The 26,077-nt window shown below is 42.1% G+C and overlaps 1 protein-coding gene across 7 annotated transcripts in view; it reads left to right on the top strand.

The window, feature by feature from the left end:
- The first annotated feature begins 296 nt into the window (after positions 1 to 296).
- The window catches only part of efr3a (EFR3 homolog A (S. cerevisiae)), a 57,920-nt gene continuing 32,139 nt past the window's right edge, over positions 297 to 26,077 (top strand). For 2 of the 7 annotated variants that reach the window (XM_016663964.1, XM_016663958.1), the window contains exons 1-4: positions 7,734 to 7,824; positions 19,544 to 19,620; positions 20,649 to 20,776; positions 20,850 to 21,000. In XM_016663964.1, coding sequence (XP_016519450.1) covers positions 7,800 to 7,824; positions 19,544 to 19,620; positions 20,649 to 20,776; positions 20,850 to 21,000 — 381 coding nt within the window. In that variant the 5' untranslated portion in view covers positions 7,734 to 7,799. Of the gene's footprint in view, positions 794 to 988; positions 1,125 to 7,727; positions 7,825 to 19,543; positions 19,621 to 20,648; positions 20,777 to 20,849; positions 21,001 to 26,077 lie in introns of those variants that run through there. The other 5 variants (XM_016663960.1, XM_016663961.1, XM_016663959.1 and 2 more) reach the window with 5 other exon arrangements.

Genomic DNA, 26,077 nt, shown 5'->3' with positions numbered 1-26,077 from the left:
GAAGGATGGAGCTACACCTCTGCAGCATTTATAACGAGTTAGAAAGGTTAAAATGACACCAAGAGCTGCAGTAACTACTGGAACAAACAAGAGAACAACAGCGGTTAGCGACATTAACCCTTTAATAGATGGAAATGAAGAGAAACAATTTGAAATGTCTTGAAATATCCGCCATCTTGCTTGTGGCATTGTTTACATCTGTCAGGAAACAAACAACCAGCTCAGGTTGATGTTTACCTGAGCTGGAGGTCTGCCACCTGGGGGCGTGGCCTACCCAGAGTACTGCAGTCGCACCTGTCCGCCATTTTCTAATCTACCTCTGACTGTAGATGGAGCTAAAACATCCAACCATGGAAACATCCATCTGTTAGGGACAAACGCACCTGTTGGCCTCCAGGTGTGTCCCTGCCTGGGACAGAGCCACACAGGTTGACCTTCATTTGACCCACCTGAGCCCACAGTTTCACGTTTTTTCGACCAATAAGTGTGAAGAAAATCTGTCACCAAGCAGAGACAGGTGAAATCTGGGACAATATGTCCAGTGTTTGGAGGACAGGTTTCTGCAGACACAGTGTAAACTGAAGTGTCCCGTCAGAGGACATCCGAGGACATTTCTCCGCAGACACACCTTGCCTCAGGCTGCTATAATTAGCCGCCTCTCTGGCTGCTCAGCCCGCATATGTTTTGGCTTGTTTGGCTCCGCTGCTGCTCTCACTTCCGTGTTGTCTGTCACCGTAAAGCAGGAAGCCAGGCAGTTTTATATGGGAGTTAATCTGCGGATGTTTACCTCCAGGTATGTCCCTCTCTGCGCTGCTTTTAGCGCTAATGTCGCTGTTAAAGCTCCGCAGCGTCTCAGCGGCAGCTCGGTGAAAGCCTCCCCGGACAGGAGGAGCTGTTAGGGGGGCTGTGGCTCCGTGTCAGCGGGCAGCGGCAGCCCGGAGCGGGGCAGCCTGGCTGGGCGTTAATTCTGTCTCTCGGCTCCGAACAGGTGATCCGCGGCTTCCAGACTCTCTGTACCCGGATACCAGGTGAAGCGGAGCGGCGGCAGGAGAAGCTACATGGAGGCTAACTGACGGGGCTCGGCTGGAACGGTCTGCGGTACTTTAGCTCCACAATGCCCGCCGGTAAGCGCTGTGTGACCGTGGGACTGTGGCCGTGGGGGTGCGTGGACACGCTGGGGGAACAGGGTTCGTGTTTGAGTGTGAAACTGCTGCGTTTATTGAACTAATTACGAGAAAGCCACCAGGGTTCAAGGTAAACACTGGAGTGGTGCGTTCACGGACACGCGTCTGTGTGGGATTCCTGTTGTCTGGTACTTGACGCAGAGGTAAAGAGACGGGTTTCCTAAACCTGGGGTCGGGGTCCCACTCTGGGCCGTGGAAAAACTAAAACACGGGTCTTCAGCTGATCACTTTTTTCTTCTGTTATTCTTAAATTAACTGAGGTTTTGGAACCACTGGATTAAAAATATATTGACATGGATGAAAATGTTGATTAATCTGACAATAAATTGTTAATCAGTAAAATAAACCTGGTGTTTTAAACCAAAGTTAAATTTATGAAGGAAAATCTTTAAGTTGGGAGGAAGAAATGCATGTAAAGCTAGGAACACAAAACTGTCCCTTTGGATTTATTTTTGTGTTGCTTATAAGTTTTTACTTTAGTTTTTTTCCTTGTACAGTTAATGTTTTTGTTTTATTTTAGCAGAAAAGTAGTTTGCTAAAAAGCAACAGTTGTTAAAAAAATCAGGAAAGAACAAGTATTACACAGTATACTTGAAATATAATCAAAATAGTAACTATATATATTTTAAAATGAAAAGTCAGGTAATGAGAAAACTAAGGTGGCAACTTTGTGAGAAAAGTAATAAAAAATACAAAAGTGTGAAATAAAATTAAAAAGGTATAAGTCGTAAAAAAGATTGAAACATATTACAGAAATTAAACGTTTACAGTAACAATGATTATAAATTAAAGCCATGAAGGTCATAAAATATCCTCAAATTACAGAAAGGTTGAACATAGTTATGAAATAAAATGATGAAGAATAAACCTGGTAATGGCAAAAAACGAATATAAACTCAAATAACTCGTCCTTATTAACCCAGAAAGTAATAGTATTGTAGTAATTACCAAAATAATGGAAATATACCGTCAAATAAAAGCCTTGCAATCAGAAGAAAATGATAAATGTGAAACAAAATCAGTGAAAGAACTGCAGCTCAGGTTTTAAACTTCTGATTGAAGCATTAAAGTACATATTCATAAACTACTGCATGTGATTTGTGACGGATAAATAAAACATCCTATTTGAATGCAGGTGGTTCATCAACTCTTGTTTTAAAAAGGAAGTACATTCACTTGGAAAACAAATTACTTCCTCACAGAATAAAAATGTCAGTTTTACCTTTTGTCACAAACATTCAGTGTTTGTAAAAGTGTCTAAAAATGATTTTAAACCCAGAGAAAAACTTTGATTTCAAACACCAGAACCTGTAGATTATAAAATGTTTGAATTATGGTATCGTTTCTGTGTTGCGTTTAAAATCGTCAGGAAATCAGAGTGTTCAGGTGAGGAAGCGGTCTGAGCTGCATGGGTTGGAGAAGCAGAGCGTGTTGGAGGCTGGATCCGCGCTGCGGGACGCGCTGCGGTCTCCGAGGAAATTTAACAAATGGGTCACTTCAGCGGGAGACACTAGAGAGCTTTTCATCTTCCTTTTATCCTCTTTAAGAAGAGCCGAAATTAGGAGGAAGGAAGAGGAGCCATGTTGAGGCTTTCATGCTTATTTTATCCCGCAGGTTCTGATTAAAGTGACTAAAGGGGGAAAATCATTTCTGGGTATTTTTCTGGTTCTTTCTCTTGGTTTTTATAAGAGGGAATTTAAAGGATTTGCATGAAAATGTCCAAGATGGCCGCTCATCCAGGTGTGGTCAGATTATTTCAGGGGTTTTTGTTGGATCACAGATTGGATCAGAACCAATGTTCTGAACTGTTTGACGTTCTTTAATTTCAGTTTTCTGGTTCTTTCATGCAGACAGGAAACGGAAATGAAGGCCAAATAAGAGCATCAGAGAAGTTAGAGCAGGAATCAAAAATAAAACTTGGAGATTAAATATTAAATCTTCAGATTTGGGCTGAAGATCTTCTAGGTTTTTCCTACATGGAGATGAAAGTTTCTGATGAAATGCTTGATGCTTGAGATGAAAGCAGCTTTGTCGTCCATCGCTGCGGTTTGTCTGTACGTCAGATTTACTGGCGTACCAGAAACATGCAGGACGATGAAGCACAATGGTTCTGCTCGGATCCTTTATGGTTTTTTTAATTTAAAAAAATATATTTTAAAAAAGCAATTATGTCTATTTTTTAATTCTTGAAAGGTTCGGCTTCAATGTAAAGTTTCTGTGCATCAGTGTGGACTGGACTGGTCTGGGTTCGGTTCTGTGTGATGGTCCGGGTTCGGTTCTGTGTGATGGTCCGGGTTCGGTTCTGTGTGATGGTCCGGGTTCGGTTCTGTGTGATGGACCGGCTTCGGTTCTGTGTGATGGACCGGCTTCGGTTCTGTGTGATGGACCGGGTTTGGTTCAATGCTGCTGTTCCTCCGCACCGTTCAGCTACATCTTCACCGTTTCCATGGAGACAGCAGAGCTCCACTGGAGCTTCCTGTGTTCAGTTCAGGGCTCAGAAAACATGGAGGAAAGTTCTCTGGTCCGACCAGAACAAAATGAACTTCTGGACCGGGTCGTTCAGAACTCATCCAGGTCTTTAATGTCCAGTTTTGTCTGGAGCAACAGCAGCTGAAGAAATGATGAACAAACATTTATTTAGGAAGAGTTTTAAAGTCAAACATGTAAATTCATCTTCAGGCTTTTATTATTAAACTGTAACAGTTTTATTCTGTTAAAGTTAAATCCTAAACGCGTTCTGGAAGAATACAGGAAGTGTGTGTGTGTGGGTGTGTGTGTGTGCTCTGACAGGAAACCAGCTGCTGTTTAACGTTCCTCCTGTTGAATCCCGACTCGGCTCTAGAGACGAGCCGAACAGGAAACCAGAATCTGGAGCCAAAAAGCCCAACAGCAGGAGCATCTCTCTGCAGATAGAGCATCTTTGTTTTCTGGAGGTGATATTTCAGCCTGCTGATGCGCCTCATGTCTGCCAGATAATCACTCCCTGTGGTAAACTGCTGATTGCATTAGCGGTAATGTGACGAGTGCAGTATTGATCGCCGATTGGTTAAAGTGGCAGGAGGAAGAAATGGAGAAGCAGAAAGTCTCTGCAGAAAGAAGCCAAGAATAACTTTTGGAGTCATTGTTGGCTCTTTAGGGATGAACAATATAGTTTATCATGATCCCAGAATCATTGTCTGCAATATCAGTAACAGAGGAAATGCTTGGACTGCATTAAATATGAGCTACATTAACATCTCTGCTGCTGTTTAAGGCAGGAGAAAAGATCAGTAGGAAACTAAAACTAAAGTTGTTTCATTGTGATAACAGCAGATTTACTAAATGTAACTTTTATTACAACAACCATCTTGTTGGAAATAATTATTTTTTCAAATGGTTGGTAGTCTAATAACTATAACTAGGATCATATTGCATTAATGCTCCAATGCTTCAGTGATGGGTCGCTGCGTCCTCGGTGCACAAAGCTGCAGCATCTCAGATCCTTCCTGCCATCACTGCAGCCGTTTCTGTGTGAGCTGCAGGCCATCCTGGTCTGCAGGCTCCTGAAGCGTTAGCGCCTCAGTTAGGCCGTAATGCAGCGGAAAGATGCTGCGCAGCCTGATAAGATCATCTGTGATCAGCCCAGGTGCATGATGGGATTCCTGCTGGGAGAAACTTTATTTCCTCCTTTATTGGGTCGACGCCTTCATGTTCTCCTGAGCTTTCCAAACAGCGATCTGCTTCAGGAAGAAGAGAAGAACTTTACGTTTTTTCCCATGTGAACCCGAGGACCTCCACACTTTTCAGTTTTCCAGTTAACATTGAATTAGGCTGAACTGTTTCCTGTCTCCTGTTGGTGAATGTGGCCTGAATGGAGCAGCTGCAGGCTGATGCGTCCCGAACCGGATCAAACGCGGCGCGGCTTCCTGTGCTCTGAGGACGGTTCCTCCCTCAGTTGTTGCCTCTGATTAGTATTCATAGAATAAGACGGTTTGTTCTGCAAAGAAGGATTTTGTCCTAAATATAACTTCAAAGCAGCGTGGGCCTCCCTCTGTTTCCCTCCGCCGGTCGCGTCTCTCAGCTTTTATCTCCGTCGGCTGGATGTGTGACGCTCAGCTTGTTGCTTTTCAGCACTTCTGTAAGGATTTTCTCCTTTCAGATGTTTGCTCAGCATCAGGCTGCAACGTGTGAAATATCTGCAGTGCAGCACCTGCTGGTTTCTGCAAACACCAAACTTCTGATTATACTAAAATAATCCGGATTGGGCTGAAATGGAGGAGAACTTCAGGATGAATCCATCGCTGCAGTTTATTTCTGAAACCGAAACCCTGATGGTGGATCGGATACGATACAAACCTTTTGAAATGAGGTTTAATGGTTTAAATCATACACTGTAAAAACACAAAATCTTACCGTGCATTTTTGTCTGGAAATATCTCAGTACACTAGGAATAAGAACGGACTTACAAGTAACTTTTCAGCAAGAAATAGGATCTTGTTTTAAGTCAATAATAAATTTTAATAAATAAAGAAAAATAAAAGAAATAATCTGCCAGAGGAAGATTTTAATTTATAATCTGGGAAAATGGCAGATTATTTCACTTTAAACTAGTTTTTTAAATTTTTTTTATCAATGTTATAAAATTGTTTATTTTGCTGAAAAGTTATTCTAAGTTAGTTTTGTCTTATTTCAAGTCTACTGAAATATTTTCACTAGAAACTAGACAAAAAAATACTTGGTAAGATTTTGTTTTTGCAGTGTAGCTAATCTTAATCTTTTTGATTATCAGATTATTTTCCTACTAAGTGTTTCTTAAACGAGTCACTATGAAGCAGGTACCTACCAACATGGCTGCCAGTTGTTAAAACCTGCCTTCAAAATAAAAGCTCTGGTTTGAAATGGTTAAAACCAGAATATGATCAGTTTTGTTTGTACCTTCCTGCTCCACCTGGTCCAGTCCTGATTTATTTCTTGAGTCTTTTGTCTCATAAAGAAAATTAAATCCCAACAGATTAATAATCTCTGGCTGCTCAGAGACACGCAGAGCTGAATTAAACGTCATGAACATCTGCTTTGTGTCGTTCTGAAGCGAACACGTGGAGACCTGCCGTCCCTGAAGGACGGGCCTCTCCTGAGGAGCGGAGTGAGAGCTTTTACCTTTCAGATGGAAATCAGGAGCCGGGTTTGTTCGGCTGAAGTGCGGCCCCATCATGTGAGGAGACGGCTGACATTTACTCCCCCACGTTTCAGCTAAATGGCTGAGTTTCTGCAGCGTGTCGGTCTGACCTGTTGACATTTTCTCAGGGAAAAATCCAAAGTTCTGCTGTGCTTCACCTCTCTGTGGTTCGTCTTTGTTTCCTGATCAACAGCCGTTTTAAGGATGTCTGTGACGAACCTTTAAACTGCATGTTTACAATGAAAATCCTTCGCTGGACTCTGAGGCTGAATTTCTTTTCCTTTTAGAGAACGGTTGACTCCATGTGAGCCGTCGGTTCTGCAGTTTGTCCTTTTTAGGACGTCAGTGGATCAAAGTATGAGATGGTGACCTGCAGCACAGACCTGGCCTCCACGCCGCGTCTCGGTTATTTACAGCCGTGGCCGAAGCGCTTCAGTGATGCACATGAAGTCACTGAAAGTCTCAGTTATTCTGCAGAGGAATCAGATGCCTGGTAATCAGTTGGAAAGATGTTTAATCAAAAAGAAAATTAAATTTTTGTGCAAAATAATCATTTAATTTGAGCCTTCTGGTGTGGAATGCCTTCACTGCTGCCAACTTGTTCAAGTTGAGCTAATTTATCTAGCTAGCTTGTAGCTAGCTTAGCCCATACTTCTCCCTCCATGTTTATTTTTTTTAAATGGATGACTTTGCCACATCATTTATACCAGTATGCCATAAACGTTGTTCACAATTATTCAGAATAATGCAATATTTGGATTTATTAATCTTGCTTTTTGTTTTGTAAAAAGCATTAGCTGCAAATCTGCTAGTCCTTAGGATTAACAGCTGCTATCCGTCATCATCTTGTTTCCTCATCAAAAGATTTATGATAAATGACACGTCTGGTTTACATCCTTGTCATTTGACATTTTTTCAGTGAAATCAACTAAATCAAAGCGATGTTAGACTAACGGTCTGGTTTTTGACTAGCTTACAGTTAGTCATGCTGAGGGTCATGTTGGAGTTTATGAGGCCTCCCTCAGGCTTCAGGTTTAAATCAGTCTGCAGATTGAGCTGCGTTATCTGGATTACACAACCTCAAACCCACACATATTTACACAAAAAGCAGATGGCCAGGTTTTCTAAAATATGGAAACCCTTCACCTGCAGGTTGTCCAGTCAGGTAAAATGATTTTAACGGCAAACAAACCCTCTCTGCTCATCAGGGTTTGCTTCTTGAGTTCTCCTCTGAGGAATAATTAGAGTTTAGGGGAGGTTGCACACTCCGGTCTCTGCAGAGCGGCTGCTGCTGCCGTCGGCGAGGGGAAACACAAACACCGCAAGGTCAGCGATGACTGCCGGAGTCTGAGGCAGGAGGGGGGAGAGAGAGAGAGAGAGGCTGGCCACGGAGACAGCAGGAGAGACGGAGGAGCGGAGGTCCGCCTGGGAGGCCGTTCACTGCTTCACCTCCAACAGGATGGATTCAGAGAGCAACGAGTCCGGTAGGAGGCTGTTCATTTCTGACTCTGGCAGACAGATGGAGGCCGAAGGGTCTGTGGACGATCCCGCGCTCGGTCGCGGCCATCGATCTGCTCCTGAGGCCCGATAGCCAATCAGCGAGCTGGGTCCGCCTGACCGGCGCACCTTGAGACCAATCAGAGGGGGCGCTGAGGCCAGGTAGCCGTAACAAGGAGGGACGAGCCGCTGCAGGGCGCTGATTGATGATGATGATGATGATGATGGTACTAACTGCTGTTTTATGGTCTGCCCTCCTCAGAAACTCCTGACTTATTAAGGATTTACTCTGAAGGTTAAACAGGAAGAAAACATGGCGTTTCCAAAGCAGTTTAAACTTTTAGAAAGGATTAATTTACTCCTCTGTCTCTTTCAGTGGTTTCTGTTTACAGTAAGATCATCCAGCTATGATCTTACCTTCATTTCTGGATATTAATATTTTCAGGGGAAGAAATGTGGTAACGGTTGTCTGATAAATGATTTAATTCTGCTGTATTTGACTCAAATCAGTATTTTTTACTCCCGTTTGACCTGTTTGTGTTTTACTGCCAGAGGTTAGTGTTGCTTTGGTTTTATTTTATTTTATTTTATTTTTTTTGATGATGTAAGTTCACGGCTTTCTAGTCTTAAAAACTTTAATTTGAAGAATCTGTTTTAATATTTTCCATTTATGTGAGGAAAGCATTTCCCCCTACAGGTTCTTGAGTTTTTGTTGTGTGTAAATGTTTCAGATCATGAACCAGAGGAATAAATCAGGTTAAATTTGTATTTCCATCTAGAGAGGAGTTATCCAAACCAATCTGATCCCAGTAGTCCCGTCAACGCAGCAACAATTCTGCAAAGTAGAGCGGGTCAGAATCCCGGTGGTTGAATTTTGACATGTTCTGTTTTTCAGAACCGTTTTAATTCCTCCACAAAGGAAGAAGTTTGAGACGCATAACCGAGTCGTTAAAAGCACCGACTTGGTTTCAGAAAAGTTTGCATCCACTTGCACAAATCAGCGCTGTTTGAAACATGCCAAACCCACAGGGGGCAGTATAGCGCAGAGCTACCAATCAGATTGCTTCAAAACAACTACTACTTCCTGTTTTCAAAGTAAACATGGTGCCGGGAAGTTCAGATGTTGGGTTGAGCTCCGTTTAAATACCTTACTGGAATATAAAGTTAATAAAACACAAAGTGTTGGTTGGGAATCGCCAGGCGGGTCGCTCAGGTCCTGGCTCCTGTTTGTAAACAATAATTCATTTATAAATGTAAATCACTTAACAGTTTGTCATTTCCAATAATGAAATTAATGTGACAAAAGAAGACGCCTGTGAGGGAGCAGATCCTTCTTCACAGATCCGTTTGGAGCGTTTCTGATGGTCAGCAGCGGGTTTGCAGGGGAATCTGAGCATGAAGGATGCGCGGTTGTTTGGACGCCGTCCTTCATCTGCAGGCTGACAGATGTTTGATTGGCAGCGCGGCTGAAAGCACCAGAGGTCATCTGATGCCTTTCACGCTTAATTAAGTCCCTCCCATCCGTGGCGCTACCTCACTGAGAGCCGGACAGATTTCCTTTTCTGTCTTTGGGAGACGTGCGTGTCATGTTATTCCAAAACAGAAGCTGGGCTACGTGCCTGCGGACAGAAGCACAAATAACTTGATGTGGTATTTTTAGGATGGAAACAAAACTTGGATTCATTCAACAGAAGCTTTTTCTTAAATGATGACGGTTTCACTGGTATCGTTTTACTCTGAATGGTATACAGAAGTTTATAAAGTCTCCCGATTTTATCTGGTGGTGTTTTTAGGCTCCATTATTGTTTTCAAAGCTGTATTCAGTGATCTTCTCACTGAGCCTAAAAAGTTTAAATATGCTCAACTTTTTTCATAATTTTATGAACACAAAAAAACAATAAAATATATATTTATGTGAAATAATGGAACACAGCCATTCCTAGGTTGGCTAGCATCCAACGTTAGCTTGGCTACAACGTTAGCTTGACTTCTCTTAGATTAGCTCATCTGCTCCTAGGCTAAAATTAGCTTGGTTGTTTCTAAGCTAACAGCAGCTTGACTGCTTCTAGCTAGGCTAAAATTAGCTTGACTGCTTCTAGCTAGGCTAAAATTAGCTTTGCTGCCCCTTGGCTAGCTGGGTTCTTCCAGACAAGCGTTAGCTTCACCATTCTAAACCAAAATTAGCTTTGCTAAACCCCAAGTACGCATCTACGTCCAGGGCTAGCTGAGGATTCCTTCTCTTAGCAGCTAAGAAAATGAGATTTCTCTCCATTACATCTTTGTTTTTTATGCTAAACATCATTTAGAGATTGATTATGTTGACTGGTAGCTAAACTATCATTAGAAGATCTGATTAGCATAGCTGCTAAAATATTTTCTGTTCACTGATTTATTCAATGTTTGAGTATATTGATGGAAACATAAAATCCTGCTAAATGACAGATAAACATATCTTGTATTTGCTAATATTAACTGGTTACCATCACATTTTACTGAACTGCTCTAAACTGGAATAATTTGTTTCTGGGAACCGGATCCCAAACTAAAAGGATTAATATTTCTTTGCTTTTATTGTTGATTTATTTTTCATCTGGCATTAACCTGTTGTAACTATGGATTCTTTCTGCTATTCATAGAACCACCTTGGTTATGGCATTGCTGTGCAGGTCTGTTAAGTTTCTGCTGTTTCTTCCATCCATCCATTTTCTTTACACCCTTGTCCCACAGTGGGGTCGGGAGGGGCGCTGATGCCTATCTCCAGCTATCGTTCCAGGCGAGAGGTGGGGTACACCCTGGACAGGTCGCCAGTCTGTCGCAGGGCAACACAGAGACAAACAACCATGCATACACACAGTCACACCTAGGGGCAATTTGGAGAGGCTAATTAACCTGATAGTCATGTTTTGTTTTGGATTGTGGGAGGAAACCGGAGTACCTGGAGAAAATCCACGCATGCACAGGGAGAACATGCAAACTCCATGCAGAAAGACTGGGAATGGGAATCGAACCCAGAACCTTCTTGCTGCAAAACAACAGCTCTACCAACTGCGCCACTGTGCAGCCCTCTGCTGTTTCTTATTTACCATATTTTAATGCTAGCTGCTGTTTCACGTAACTTGGACATAAATCATGGTATTTATTGTTTCTTCAGGGGTTAAAACTGGTGAATTTACCCATTTCTGTCAGAACCAGTCTTAATGTCATTGCTTTTAGGATTTAGTTTGTATTAATTATGAATATAGTCACCATGTGGATTTTGGTTTAGCCTTAAATTGAAGCTTTTATTCATAAACATTCAGTTTTTAACTTGACTCATCCATACAGCTTTTCTAGATCATTTTCCACTCAGATTGTGTCAGGATCCTGGTTTAAGGTTAAAATGAAGAGATGTGGGAAGTTTTGTAGATTTCCAAATTAAATTGGTGTAAATTGAGACAACGCTGGTTTCCCAGAATCCCCGGTTCCTGGAATCGAACTTCCAGGATTAATTTAGTAATTACTCTGTGTCCTGCTCATTTTCATCTGGTCTGATCTGAATTCATAGCGTCAGTGGATGTCTCTCTCTCATGACCAGCAGTTTGAATCCAGTCACACCAGTTTAAAGTCTTCATTTTCTCTGCAGGTTTATTATGGGATGGCGTTACTTTGGACTGGCGGATCCAGTCTGTCGTCCTCTGGCTGTTTCTGCCTCACTGGATGATTAACAGACCCGGAAAGTTGACTTATGATATAAACTCAAACCCTTTTAACCTGGATGGGATAAAAAATTAGCAGAACAAAATTATAGAGCGGCACAAATGGGATGTGCTGTTGCCATGGAAACGGAGATGTTTTTGTCCTGATTTGACACTTGCTCCGTTTTTCCCTTCGAAGCTGCAGCCTTTTGGAAACGAGAAGAGATGCATTTTTTATTAGTTTGTAACAAAATAGGAAGATTCGGTCCGTAATGTCTGGTTCTGCTCAGAGGGAAACTGATTTCCTCTGATTCTTCAGGAAGGAGGAATCGGAGGCGAACATCTTTTATGTTTTTATCCAAGCTGCGTTTTCATTTGAATATTAGATAAAATCTGCATTTAAGCAAATTTAATGTTCCACAGAAAAATCCATAATATAGGAGAGGAGTCGCCTTTAATAAGTTTTAATTTGATCTGCTGCATCCTGATTGGTTATAATTAAGTGGAAGGAAAAACTCCAGAAAATGTAGGAATGTTTCTGATCTCCATTATTATGAACAAAGATGGAGAATAAATATTGACCTTTTTAGGTTTTATTCTACGGCTCCCGGTTACTTTAGTTATCAGTTATTCTGATGTGATTGGAGGAAAAAATGAAAACATTCTGCAGATTTTTCATTTCAGCTTAAAAAATGCAAATAAATTAATTTTTAAAAAATAAGTAATATTTATAAAAGGGCATTCTTTCAGTGAAAGGTTGATCATTGGTAGCAAACAATGCAGATAAAAGCTCAGCCCTCTGATTGGTTCCCTGTTTGGAAGCAAAAGGAGATTCGCAGATTTTACAGAATCTAAAACTGGAGCATCCAAAGAGCTCAGATTTGCACACTAAAGTTTTTATCTTAATTGTTTATATTTTGTGCAGTTTGTCTTAATTATGGGTGTGATTACATTGTTCTTAGCAAGTTTTAAAAATTTTCCAGTTAATTTATTTATAAATTGGTCGATAATTTTTAATCAGTTTGATCATTTCAGCCGTTTATTCCGTTTTTTTTTTTTTTTTTTTTTTTTTTTTTTTTTTTTTTTTTTTTTTTGTCCAAATGTTGGTTCTGCCACCAGAAAAGTGAGGATTTGTGGTCGGTCTCTAATTTTAAATGTTTATGTCGCTTTGTCTCGTCAGGTTAGCAGCCGGCCTCCCCCCTCCCCCACCTGTTTCTGCTTGTGCTTCAGTTTCTCTTTAATTTCTGTCGGTCTTCAGGGTTTGTTGATCTCATCTCATCATTTTGGCTGCAGTCGTCTGCAGAGACTCACTGTCTGGAGGAGGGATGGAGGAGGGATGGAGGAGGACGGAGGGATGGAGGAGGATGGAGGGATGGAGGAGGACGGAGGGATGCAGGAGGATGGAGGAGGATGGAGGAGGGAGAAGTGACTTTAAATTGGTCTCATTTGTCTCTGCAGCCAGCCGTCCCTCCATCTCCCAGCTCCCCATGGGCCTCTTTTCATCCTCTCCATCCTCTCCTCATCCCTCCATCCTTTCCTCCCTCCATCCTCTCCTCCTCCCTCCATCCTCTCCTCCTCTTCTCACCGGCTGCTCTGCCCTCTTGGTGGCTGTATTTTGCCGGTAGACGGATGGCCGCTGTCTCTGCCGAGGCGAACGGACCGCGGCTCCTGGCTTTAGGATCGTTATGAACCCGACCTCCCTGATCCGGAGCAGCAGAACCTGCTGGTTCTGAAGCTTCTTTACTGACCTGAGCAAATAAACATTATGAATCGGAGAGGAGTTATAATTAGAAAGTTTGTCTTTTTGTTTTTCCTCTTTTTAAAGGGACAGTTTTCCAGCCACACAGAGACATTTTATAACATTATCAAGTAACTATATTAGCTTAAACTGTTGCATATAAATCAAATACGACTTGAAAGAAATTTGACTTTGTAATTTAATGCCTTGAAATTGGATCTCTGTCTCTTTAAGAAGTGGCTGGTCTTTCTGAAGCTCCGCCTCCAGGAAGTCATCATTAATCTTTTAGCAACGTTTAGCCTGCGTTGCTCTGAAGTTCCTATAACGAGCTCAGCAGCTCCACCAGAGGTTTGCTAATCGCTGCTGGCTAGTCTGGAGGAGCTGGGGGAGGAGCTGTGCCTGGAAGGCGGGGCTAGGTCCACCCAGGCGTTTTGCACAGCTGAATGGTTTCCATGGAGATTATAGGATTTCTCAAACATGCATTAATTTATTCTGTCATAAACATGTTTTTTTAGAAACTGTTATTAGTTAAATGAATAATTAGTATTTCAGTTTGGGAAGACGTTGTGCTGTGATGACGGTAGAAGTGGACTCGGTTTGAAGCTGGTGAAGCTTCAGCAGCGGTTATGTCTGCAGAAACGTGCGGTCGGGATGAGCAGCAGCAGATTTATGATCCATCATGTCTGTTTCCTCCAGGCCATGAAAGCAGCAGCCGGATCCATAACCGTTATTCATTCCTTCATTTGTTTGGCTTATTAACTCTCAGCTGTTTCAGTTTTATTTGTTTGGACTAAATATCATAAACTCTCTCTGCTTATAAGCGCTGTGACCTGTCACCTTCGTCTTAATAAAGCAGCAGGATGATGATGGTGATGATGATGGTGATGATGATGGGTATGAAGGTCAGACTGAGGCAGGTTTTGGAGCCTGTTTATCTAAAGAAACGATCTCAGCCTTCATAATGTCATCAGTGAAACCAGCTGATCTCTTATCAACTCAAAGTTTTGTTGTTTTGTCTCACGTAAATCATCGTTCCTAAATCTTCATGGACGCCCTGATGTCTCCTCTGCAGCAGCTGGACGGACGTCCGTCCTCCGAGCCGTTTGGGTTGTTCTGGTCCTGTCGGAGGTATTAACCAGCAGGGAGGGAGCCGCGTTTAATCTTTTAGATTATGTGCCTCTGGTGGTTCGGGTGTAGATTAAAGCTCTGCTGGAGCTTTTCACTGAGCTGAAGTGTTTATTTAAAACTGGTTTCTACCAGGAACAAACTGCTGGAAACATTTTACTCTGGATGTGAGGAGGTCACAGAGTTTTAGTCTTTGTTTTATTCTGACCTGTGGAGCATCCAAAGAAAAGATCCAACTCAGATTCGAAAGGTTGAAACAAAACCCAACAAAGAGTGATTCTGTTTTTTTTTTTTTTTTTTTTGCTTTGTTTGGGTGTAAACATCACAAACTGGCAATTTGAAAATTACACTTTAAGCTGCAGAGTTTTTGTTGTGGTTGTTTTTGTTGTGGTTGTTGCCAAACACTGCTAATGTTCACCGTTGGTGTGAACATTGTGTTTTAGTGTCTGCGCTTTAGGTACAATTTAAATTTACTCTGGGAAAGAGGAACTCTGTCTAAACCCTTTGAGGTTTTGGATAAATAATTTGGTTTTGGGTGTAAAAGTTCATGAGCTGTTCAGGTTGAGACCAGATGCATTTCCAGCATCGATGAAATAAAATAAACCTTCAATGATTATTTACACACATTAAGGAAAAACATCTCAGCCCTGAACATGTTTCAAAGCAGGTCAATGTTAATTTTTTCAGGTGGTCAGGAATTAAAACTTGAGTTTTGTTTCAGTCGTTCATTAAACTTAATGCTCCTGTTTCCTCCCGGATGTGAATCAGTCGCCATCAGATATGAACGTTTGTCATCGTTTGTTTACCGTTTGCATCTGATTTGCATGGAAACCCGGCCGCTCTGCGTCAGGTGAGGCCCTCCTGAAGCCTCTCCGGTTCCACAGTTTCCCTTCGCCTCGTTGGGTCACATTTTCCTGTGAACAACGCGGCCGGTAACCCGAGCCGCCGCGGCCGGGCCGGCACCGCAGAGGCTCGTCTTCGCCTCACTGTGAGGTAACTCCAGGTGATCGGAGTCACACGGCTTAAGCCGATTGGCTGAGCCTGCCGTCCGTCACACAGGTGCAGCCGGACCGGCAGCAGAGTCTGAAGGTGTGGCAGATGGACACATGGTCTCACCTGGGGAGGCAGAAACGCAGATCTGCATGTTTTACATGTTGGCGTCTTCTGAAGATCTGGAGCAGAATTATTTTGACCTGAGGAGTAAAACTTCCTCCCATCATGCCGTCTCTCTGTGACGTTCTGAGGAGATACAGGCAGGTTCCTCAAACCGAGGCGGACGGAGCGTTCAACTACAACCGGGCCTCAAACAGACGAGGATTCCCGAATGCCGGTAGGTCCGGAGATCCTGGAAGGTGGGTGTGATGCCAGGCGTCTCTGAGTGTCTCCTGGATCAGATGATTAAGTCATGAAGGAGGTGATTCATGTGTTCATGAATCTAAAGGTTACACCGTTAAACAGCCCAGAGTTAAAACTTCAGATGACGAGTCGATACTTCAGCTCAACAGAAATGATTCAACTCAGTCGGACTGAAAACCAAACTATGAATTCTCCAGACGTGAACCAAACCGTGAGGAATCGTCTGTTCAGTCGGTGAACCTTTTACCTCAGAGGTTCCTGAATGAAAACTCCTCACTGGGTCGTTTATTCAGCCCATCTGGTCTCCAGCTGGTGACTGGATGAAGGACGAAGAGGTCGTCTGTTTGGACCCTAAAGTTCAAAGGTCACGGGCGAGTTTTATTTGTTTAAAGCCGTTAATTCAACTCTGATGGATGCTGTGTGTGAATGTTTAAAACAAAGCCATAAAGCTCTGCCGTCTGTAAAGAAAAATATTCAGTTTGTGTAAATCTTGAGCTAATTAAAGCCTCTGACCTCTGCAGCTGAATTCAAATAGGATTCAATTTCTTCTTCTACATATTTAACATTAAAGACAAACAACCAGCTGGTCAGAATCGTTCAAACTGGTTCTGTTTGGTTTTTAGTCCTTTCTGTTGGGTTTTTATTCATGAGTCGTTGGGTTACGTTGGTGACCTTCTCAGGTCAGAGCCGCGTCTGAACGTGTGACTTATTTTACGTTTTGGTGCGCTTCCCCCTGACCGCTGCAGATGTTTGTATCCTCGCTGCGCTGCGGTGATGGATCTGATCGGCTGTAATCGCCTTCCCTCGGCCGGCCGAGTGAAGCTCGTCGGTGTAATTCATCAGTCTTCTGCTGCGCGTCGGGATTATGCCGTCCTCTCCTTGCAGGTTCGTCAGCGGACACTAAACCTGATGCATTGCCTCAGTTACCGTATCGAAGGCATGAAGCTCTCAGCCAGAATAAACTTCAACGTCGTTCATTTTCTGCTGCTGGCGCCGCCTGAGAAACAAACAACTGAATCCAGTCATTTATTTTCATTCAGCTCCCAGTTACAGTCAGAAGGTCGGATCTTCATCATAAACACTGAATGGGTTCAGATTACTGACAGTAATGTTGGCCGGAAAAATGTGATTTACTTAAAATCCTTGGAAAAATTTCCACTAACATTTTTCAAGTGGATATTGGTGCTTTACTTGTTTATATCTAGTAAATTATATTAATCGCACAACTAAGGATTTTAGAATAAATTAGATCAATTTAACTTGGGTCTTGTTACATGCACTTAATCAAAATACGTAAAATCAATTAACTTTTTTTCACAAAATATCAATTACAGTCAAATATTAAGTAAATATTTTACCTTCTTTGTATTTAGATGTTTTATTTTTAAAGATTAGTAAATCTAACTGAATTTCTGGTAACACTTTATTTGAAGGGGGTTGAATAAGACTGTCATGACACTGTCATAAACATGTCATAACACCTGAAATGAACATGAATAACCCTTCATGAATATTTGACTGTTGTCATAAATATTCATGAAGGCTTATTCATGTTTATGACGGTGTCATGGCAGCCTTATTACCCCCCTTCAAATAAAGTGTTACCGAATTTCTTTTTATTTTACCAGATAATAGAATTAAGACATATCAGTTTCCATATAAATTAGAATTAATTTTTACACATAAAATAACAATGGTTGAAGTCAGACGTTTGTAAGAGAAGCAAAGTTTCAGTTTAGTATCCTTTACAAAACCAGTTTGGATTCTTTAAACCAACCAGTTCAAATGGACTCGATCAGCGTTGCCAGGGCAACGGATCAGATGTGAAATAAATGATCCCATAATCTTGTTGATCGAAACGTCAAGCTGCAGTTTTGGAGCTGCAGCTTGACGTTGTTTTATTCTAGCTTGATGTTGTCTTCCGCTAGCTTGACGTTGTGTTATGCTAGCTTGACGTTGTCTTGCGCTAGCTTGATGTTGTCTTGCTCTCGCTTGACGTTGTTTTGTTAGCTTGACGTTGTTTTATGCTAGCTTGATGTCTTGCGCTCGCTTGACGTTGTTTTATGCTATATTGACGTTGTCTTGCGATAGCTTGACGTTGTCTTGCGCTAGCTTGACGTTGTCTTGCGCTAGCTTGACGTTGATTTGCGCCAGCGTGACGTTGATTTGCGCCAGCGTGACGTTGATTTGCGCTAGCTTGACCTTGTTTTGCGCTAGGTTGACGCTGTCTTGCGCTAGGTTGACGTTGTCTTGCGCTAGCTTGACGTTGTCTTGCGCTAGCTTGACGTCGATTTGCGCTAGCTTCTCGTCGATTTGCGCTAGCTTCTCGTCGATTTGCGCTAGCTTGTCGTCGGATTGCGCTAGCTTGACGTCGATTTGCGCTAGCTTTACGTTGTTCTGCGCTAGCTTGACGTTAGCGCCTCCATGGCAGAAAAACCTCCCAGATGCTTCCATCTCAGCCTCTGCAGGAGCCTGATCATGTCTGACAGGAATTCACAGTTTCAGGTCAAAACCAATAAATAAGCTTATGAATATTTAACATTTCTCTCTGCTTCAGGCTTCTGATGTCCAGACTTTAACTTCCTGCTGAAATCCCGTCGGTGTTGATGTAGTGTTGACGCCCGGCTGCTGCCAGTCATGAACAAGCTCTGCTCCGGCAGTTCTGCCGAAACGGGTTTTTTATGAAGTCGCCTTTAACGAAGCTTTTCTGGAGCAGAAAGTCGCTGAGCGCCTGCTGGGAATCGAAGCAGAGCGATTCTTTTCTCCCGCCTGGCGGCAGAAATCCGTTTCTTCCTGTTTGGTATTCGGGTCTGGGGTTGAATCGATTCATCTGTTGAGCTGAGCTCACCTCATCGAGCCGCTGTTGACCTTTGACACTCTGAGCTCACCTGACTCACCTGGTTCAGGTTGTTAAATGCTGTGTGTGTGTGGGTGTGTGTGTGTTGTTACTGTGTGTGTGTGTGTTGTTACTGGAGTCCACTCAGTTGTTCTCACTAGAAGAGAGGAGGAATCGCTGCACAAAGCAGATTGATTTAGTTTTAAAAGTTTCTGGATCTTTGATTTCAGAAAACATTCAGGAATGAAAATAATTTTTAAAATGTCTGTGGACATATTTCAAATTTTACCCTTTCTAGCTCTTTTTCAGCTCAACCACCTTTATTTATTCATTTTTTCTCTTTTAATTTATTTATTTTGCCGCCAGCATCCAGCCAAGCGTCTATTTATTTTCTAACTGTTATATATCCTTCCAGTATTTATTTTTATTTGACAGCCCCAAAGAAAATTGTATTTATGTCCAGCATAAAAACTCCAGAGTTCATGAATTTGTTCTCCATACATATTTTTATTTCTATATTTTCATGTTCGTACTTTATTTTATTTATTAATGCCTTAAAGCCCAATTATTTATATCTGTGTATTTATTTTTCCTCTCACGATTTATTTAACAGCCCCAAAGCAAAATGTATTTCCTTATTGATTTACTTATTGATGTAAGTAAATCAGGTTACCGTATGGTAATGATTAGGATCTATCTGTGGTTCGGTCAGAACCTGTCTGGGTTCTGCCTCGGCCTCCAGCCGACCCGCCGCCGACCCGATCTTCCTCGCCGTGACTCTGACTCATCGTCTTATTGACTCACTGAAGCTGGTTTGTGTTTGAAGACGGGTGGCGGCTGGATGCAGAGGAAGTCGGGCTGTTGTGTGGCTGAATCATGCTGGGCCGGCGGATCCAGAACTGGTTTTGGTTCTGGAGGTTTTTAAGCTGCAGCAGGTTCTGGTGGTTCTGACCCGACATGTTTGTCTCGTTTCCCAGGAGTGTGTGGCTGCTGCGGGCCCCTGAGGCCCCGGTACAAGCGTCTGGTGGACAACATCTTCCCTCTGGATCCCAAAGTGAGTCCAACAGGGTTCAGCACCGGGGGCCCAAACTGAGGCCCGCGGGCCAGAAGTGGCCCTGTAAATGATTGTGTCAGGCCCCTGACCAGAAGTTAAGACTGGTAAAAATGTTTGGCCAATGAAATGGAAATCAGTTGATGACACAACGGATAATAAGTCTGAAGGAGTTTTTTATGTTTTGGATTTTAATGATATGCAGATTTAATTAAAATTTGGTTTAATTTTTGAGCAGCTAAAAACTGAAGAATAGGAAAAAAATTCACAATTAACACATTTTTGCTTTGTAATGAGTTTTGTGGCCTGTCAGTGGTTTTATTTTTCCGTCCATCGGGGCATAAAGTTTGGACACCTCTGCTTCAAAGCTGCAGAGTGTAACTTTTATAAAACAGTTTTTAGAGATTTGTTGATAATCATGTTATGAGACAGATAATCTGTGAAAAAGTCAAGCTTCTCTGGCTTCTCCCAGAGAACCAATCAGAGCCAGGAGGCGGTCCTTGGTGCTGTCAATCATCCCCCTGGCTAGCAGTCTGCCATAAATGCTAAGGCTATTTAGCATAGCCACCGATGACATTTGATGAACAACTTTTCTGAAACGTTAAGTTGTTCCTCCTCCTTCAGCGAATTTAGTAGCGTGTTCCCAGTATTGATTGACAGCACTAAGCCCCTCCTCCTGGCTCTGATTGGTTGTTTCTGGTGCATTTCTTCAGCTGGGACATTAGCTCCGGGAGGAGGAGGTTGATGTTTTCACAGATTCTGTCTCATGCCGTCTGCTCATAGCTACAGATTTAACAAATATGTACAAAACATTTTGTTTTTATGAAAGTCGCGTACTGCAGCTTTAACGTTTTAATCTGTTTTATTATGAATTAGATGTTAAGTTTAGGTTAAAGCTAATGAAATAAAAACCATGGAGACGTCAGGCGGTAGATCTGAGCGTTGTCAGTTAATCTCTGATGGTCTGATCTGGGAGGAACGTTCTGAGTCCGGACCGCGCCGACCCGTTTTCTCCGCTCTGCTTCTGCCAGGATGGCCTCAGCAAGTCGGACATGGAGAAGCTGACGTTCTACGCCGTGTCGGCGCCGGAGAAGCTGGACCGGATCGGGGCGTACCTCGCTGACCGGCTGAGCAGAGACGTGGTGCGGCATCGCTACGGGTGAGGAGCCGGTCCGAACGGAGCCGGACCAGAACCTGGAGTCTGGGTCTGACGGCGGCCATGTTGCCTGCAGGTACGTGGTGATCGCCATGGAGGCGCTGGACCAGCTGCTGATGGCGTGCCACTCCCAGAGCATCAAGCCCTTCGTGGAGAGTTTCCTGCACATGGTGGCCAAGCTGCTGGAGTCCAGAGAACCGGACCTGCAGGTTCTGGGAACGAACTCGGTAAGCAGCGCCGCCACCGGGTCACACACGGGTTTTCACCAGAACTCACTCTGAACTCGCTGCTGTTTGGAGAGACGGAAACTCGACTTCTGTCTCCTTTACGTCTCCAGGAGATTCAGAAACCAGTAGAGATGGAGCTTAAAGGAAATCAGTTTATTATTTTAATACAGATAATAAATGACTTTACTACCCAAACCTACGCCCATGTGCCAAACATTGAATGAAAAATAAAATATAAGAATTTTCCCAAGTTATTTTATGATATGGTGACACTAATTAATACTATCATTATCAACAGTATTAATTTAACATATTTAATTATTTAATTTTATTTCCAATACTGTTGTTTTTTATTTGTTTTTTATGTTTCATTATTTGTTTTTTATTTTTTTCCCATATTGTGTATTTTGTTAGGGATTTATTTATTTAGACAAATAAAAAAATGTGTAAATAAAGGACAAAACAGGATGAAGCAAAGTGTAAAAAGGAAAAATCAATGTATGATTAAAAAATGACGGTAAAATACGACATGCAGAATATGGAAAAACTAAATATAATGTAATAAAACATGATGGTAAATAAATGTTTTAATAAATAAAAAACGTAAATTGAAAAATTAGAAATATTAATAATGAAATAAAAAGGGGAATTAATAAAAAGATTTGAAGTGAAATGCAAAAATTAACTGGAGATGATGTTGAATTAATACTGTTAAAAATGATGAATATTAACTTCTATTCAATCTGTGTAACCAAATAAGTTAAAGTTCAGATTTTTTTTTTTTGGTGCAATATTAGCAATATATTTATCTCTTGCCAGTTTTGGCAGGATTAGTCCTCCATATCCTGACCAGGAGCAGCAGAGACGAAAACATGGAGGACCGTTTCTCTAGAGCGTTTATGGATCAGAACCACCTGATGATGATCCATTAATCTGGACGTTTTATGGAATTGGTTTAAGTTTATTTGCTGCTTCAGAGCAGATCCAGGATTCAGGAGAGACTCTGCTGCTGCTGCTGCAGCATTGATGCTGCTGCTGCTGCAGCATTGATGCTGCAGCATCTGGAACAACCTTACTGACGTTCCTGCTCTTTATGGTTCAGAAATCGAACTGCTGCTGGCAGTAAAAAACAAAAGCAGGCTGTGAAATGAAGTTTCATTTTTAATTAACTGTCTTTTAGCAGATATTAAAATCTTTTTCTGTCCCTGCATCAGGGAGAAGCGTGGCTGCTTTCGCTGTAATTGCGCTTTAATGTTTGCCTGCATGTGCTGCGCAATAAATCCCAGAAAATATGAGCTCATAATCCACAAAGTTAGCTATTAAACTCAAACTTATTACCTTATTTTTATGAAATGGGCTAAATATGTGAGTTGGCTGCAGCCCAGAGGCTGGTGGAGGTTTAAGAGCTAATTCTGCTCTCATTGTGGCCCAATAACGCAGCGAGAGGAAACGGTGAAATCATCCTGAAGCTGCTTCCAGATCTGTTTCCTTCCCTCTGAAGGTGAAATAAAAGTAGTTTCCTCTGGGTTCTGTCATCCCGGCTATTGCTGGCGCTCCATCTGAGCCGCGGGTTCAGATGGACCTGCATTATTTATGTGTGGTATTTATTCTGTGACGGAGGAGAACGATGCAGAACCGTGGCAGTTAGATTGTCCTCCTGGTGGTCGCAGCAGATCTGCTTCACGTTGTTCTGTCGGATCAGGAAGACTCGGCTGCTTCCAGTCCATCACCACCAGTTTACTTTATTTTATATGACAAAACTGAGATCGCAGCAACAAAAACGAAGTTTAGAAAAATACATGAGCTAAAGACATGGAAGCAGAAAACCTGAAACTGCAGCATCCAAATGGAGAAATATCATCAGCTGAGTTTCTGTTACAAATGTGCACAAATATTCTGCTGCTGATAAAAAAACAAACACAATTTCGCATTTACTGTGTTTCCATTAAATAAGAAATTAAATTAAAATCAGGTGCATAAGTTTGTTTGGCAATAAGTCATTAAAAATCATGGCGGTTGTGCGTGATGTATTCATGATTCAGCCACGGTGCTCATCAGCCAATCAGAGGAGACGTCTGCGTCTCATCCAGGCGTTGGAGCGTCAAGCCCCGCCTACTTTGCTGAGGCTGCGGCGGTTTGGGGAAATTGGTCGGCCATTTTACATTAGAGAGATGGCTTCAACACATTGGAATGAAACGGCATTTTCTGAACTGAGATGCTGAGAGCTGAAAAAACAGACAATCATCCTCCCACCACTTCCTGTGGTCTTTGTCGTTTCTGCCAGTAGAAACATCTGTGGTTGATGAAAAGTGTCTCCATTGCAGTTTTGTGAAATAAATTTCGATGTGACTGAAAAACCACCTCATCCTAACCCAAAAACGTTTCATCAAAGAACATGAGTTTCTTTTCAATGCCGTGTTTCCATTCAGCAAATTTATTACTTTATCTCCAGTTTGTAATTCCACAGCAAATGGAAACGCAGCTGCTGTTTGGTTTGCTGCCAAGTGGATGAAGGTCCAGGTTCACCGTTAAGCTTCAGAAGTCAGAAATGTTCCTGTCGACGTCGCAGCCAAAGAGTCAGTTTGCACTACGGGCGATGCATGTGGGCGCCACGCAGAAAGGGCGCCAGATCTATGGCAGCTGTTTGTGTAAATGATGTGATGCATCCTTCACATGCAAGATGATGATGTTTAACTTTTCTTTGGATGTAATTTCATCACATCTGTTCTTTTTTATTCTGTTTTTGCACGTTTTACCTTCTTTAAGATAAAACTCGGAGAAAAACGTCCAGACTTGTTCTGCACGTCTGCTGCTGTTTTTACTGCTTTATATAAAAGACATTTATGACTAGAACTGTTGTGAGCAAAGCTTACATTTCAATCTGTGCTGCAAATCTGTTGTTTTTAAAGTTTTCCGATGAGAAGGTGACCCAGGAGAGGGAAAACGAGCCCTGGTGGGAGGAGGTGATAAATCACTCCGCAGGCAGCAGAACAATGATTCTTATTAAAACCCAAACATCCATCTTCGCTTTACTCCTACCAGCTTATGTCCAGGGCTCAGATTCAACTTCTGATGCATCTCTGCTGTTTCCTGCATCTTCTTTCATCTGTCTCTGTTGAGACGCATGAAACCTCAGAGTCCAGCGTTTAGGGACCTAATAACCTGACGTCGGTCGATGGGTTTGGGAATAAAACATTTTATGATTTTGCTCCAAAAATCCCAAAATAAAATCAGAGTTCTGGTTTTCTTTCCATAATGAAACCATAAATTACTAAGATTAAAATTTTAGCCTCTGCAGTGACTCTGCCATGAACTCTTGATGAAACTCGTTTGTTTCCTTCTGTTGCTTCGTCCTCCTGTGGTTTCACACATTTCCACTCGGTTCACAGATGGTCAGCACAGTGTCGGCTCAGTTATCGCAGCTATTATTAGAAATCTTTGTTTCTGATGTTTCAACCCGTTTCTGAACCAAACTCTCTTAAACTGTAACTAATGTATGAAAAAATTCATTGATTCTGAATTGAGTGTGTAAAGAATCACTTTAGCATCAGGAGAATTTACAAATATAAGAGTTACATAATTATAGATCAGGATAATTGTTGAAAACACAATTTTACAATAAAACCTTGAACTTTTAATATGAAACTCATCTCAGTTATCGACAAATTTATAATTAGCGAAAGTTTGTGTAGTAATGCCCAAACTTTACTGCAACTTACTGGGAACTTACCTGAACCTTGTGGTTTATTGTGCAAACCCCCCTAAAGCCGCCGGGCTCCTCTCTCCCCCATAAAGCCGCTCCTCCCAAAGTGTTTTCAGATCTTATTCCTGTTCTGTGTTTCCACCTCTATATGTTAAAGGTTATAATCCTTTAGAAGGTTGAAACCAAAATACTAATATTTACCTGGATTTTGAGGAAATTAAAAACTTCGACGAAGCCAAAACACTTGTGGAAGTTTTTGTCAGCTGTAAAAAGTGACTTAATTTGGGGGCGGCGGGGGTTGTTTCAGGTCCTGGTGTGATGAAAATGGGTAAACTTTTCTCGTTTGAAAAGCGTGATTATCTCAGCGTGAGAACATGGACCAGATTAAACGTCCCTGTTGCTGGTAGACGATCGAGCAAAGCTGATTTCCTGCGGAGATAATTCTGGGTTTGAGCGAAAATGTCAAGAGACTCGTTTTAAAATCCTCCATAATTGGCAACTAATCTTTTTCTCAAATATTTTTAATGTTTGTCACAACTAAAATCTATATTAATGTCTGAGATGGAGAGCACAGAATCCCCCTGTAGGACATGAAACGCCTCAGATAATTAGTTCCCGTTTCATCGTTTCATTTCTTTCAATCATTTTTCATTTTCAGGTTTTTGAACCAATTCTAGGAGTAAAAACATTCATATATCTGTATTTTGGCTCTACTTGCCGCCTGCGAGTCGAGTTTCAGCCCGGCTGATGGGAATGTGGCAGGCTGGTCAGTGTCTCTGTCGCGGCTCGCTGCCTTTGACTTTGAGAACGGATGCTGCTTCGTTTTACCAATTAGTCTGCATAATAAAGTTAAAACCAGCCCATTTCACTCGGCGGCCTTAATGTCTTCTCATTTCAGAGCGAGCGCCTCGCTTCACTCGGGGGAAACAAACAGAATCGTTTGAATCGGAGGCGTAACTGCTCCGCCGCCAGGCATCCAGCAGGCCTGAATTATCCTCACTGCTGCTCTGATGAGACCTGGACCAGAACCACCTGGAGAAAAGCCCTTAGCGAGGGGCTCCTTTAGCTCAGACCTGGGTTTTACCGCGTTAACTGCTGATGAAAGTCGGAGAGCTGCTGCTTAAACCAACATTTATGGAGTAACAGTTGGTCTGAAATGGGGGAGAGGAGCTGAAGTTGCTGCCGAGTCGAAGCGACACAAACGGGCCTGAAACGAAACACGAAGGCTGTGATCCATAAAAAACAAACTTCATGTGATTTATTAGAACCACAACTCGTCAAGATTCCTCAGATTTTAGTTTCAGCTGGAAGATTTGGCTCCTGATCAAACTTGATTCCTTTAATAGATTTTTAATTTTCTTTATCAGACGTTAA

The sequence above is a fragment of the Poecilia formosa genome, unplaced genomic scaffold (assembly GCF_000485575.1).
Source record: "Poecilia formosa unplaced genomic scaffold, Poecilia_formosa-5.1.2 Scaffold459, whole genome shotgun sequence".
NCBI classification, from domain to species: Eukaryota; Metazoa; Chordata; class Actinopteri; order Cyprinodontiformes; family Poeciliidae; genus Poecilia; species Poecilia formosa.
This window is presented reverse-complemented; position numbering and strand designations above follow the sequence as displayed.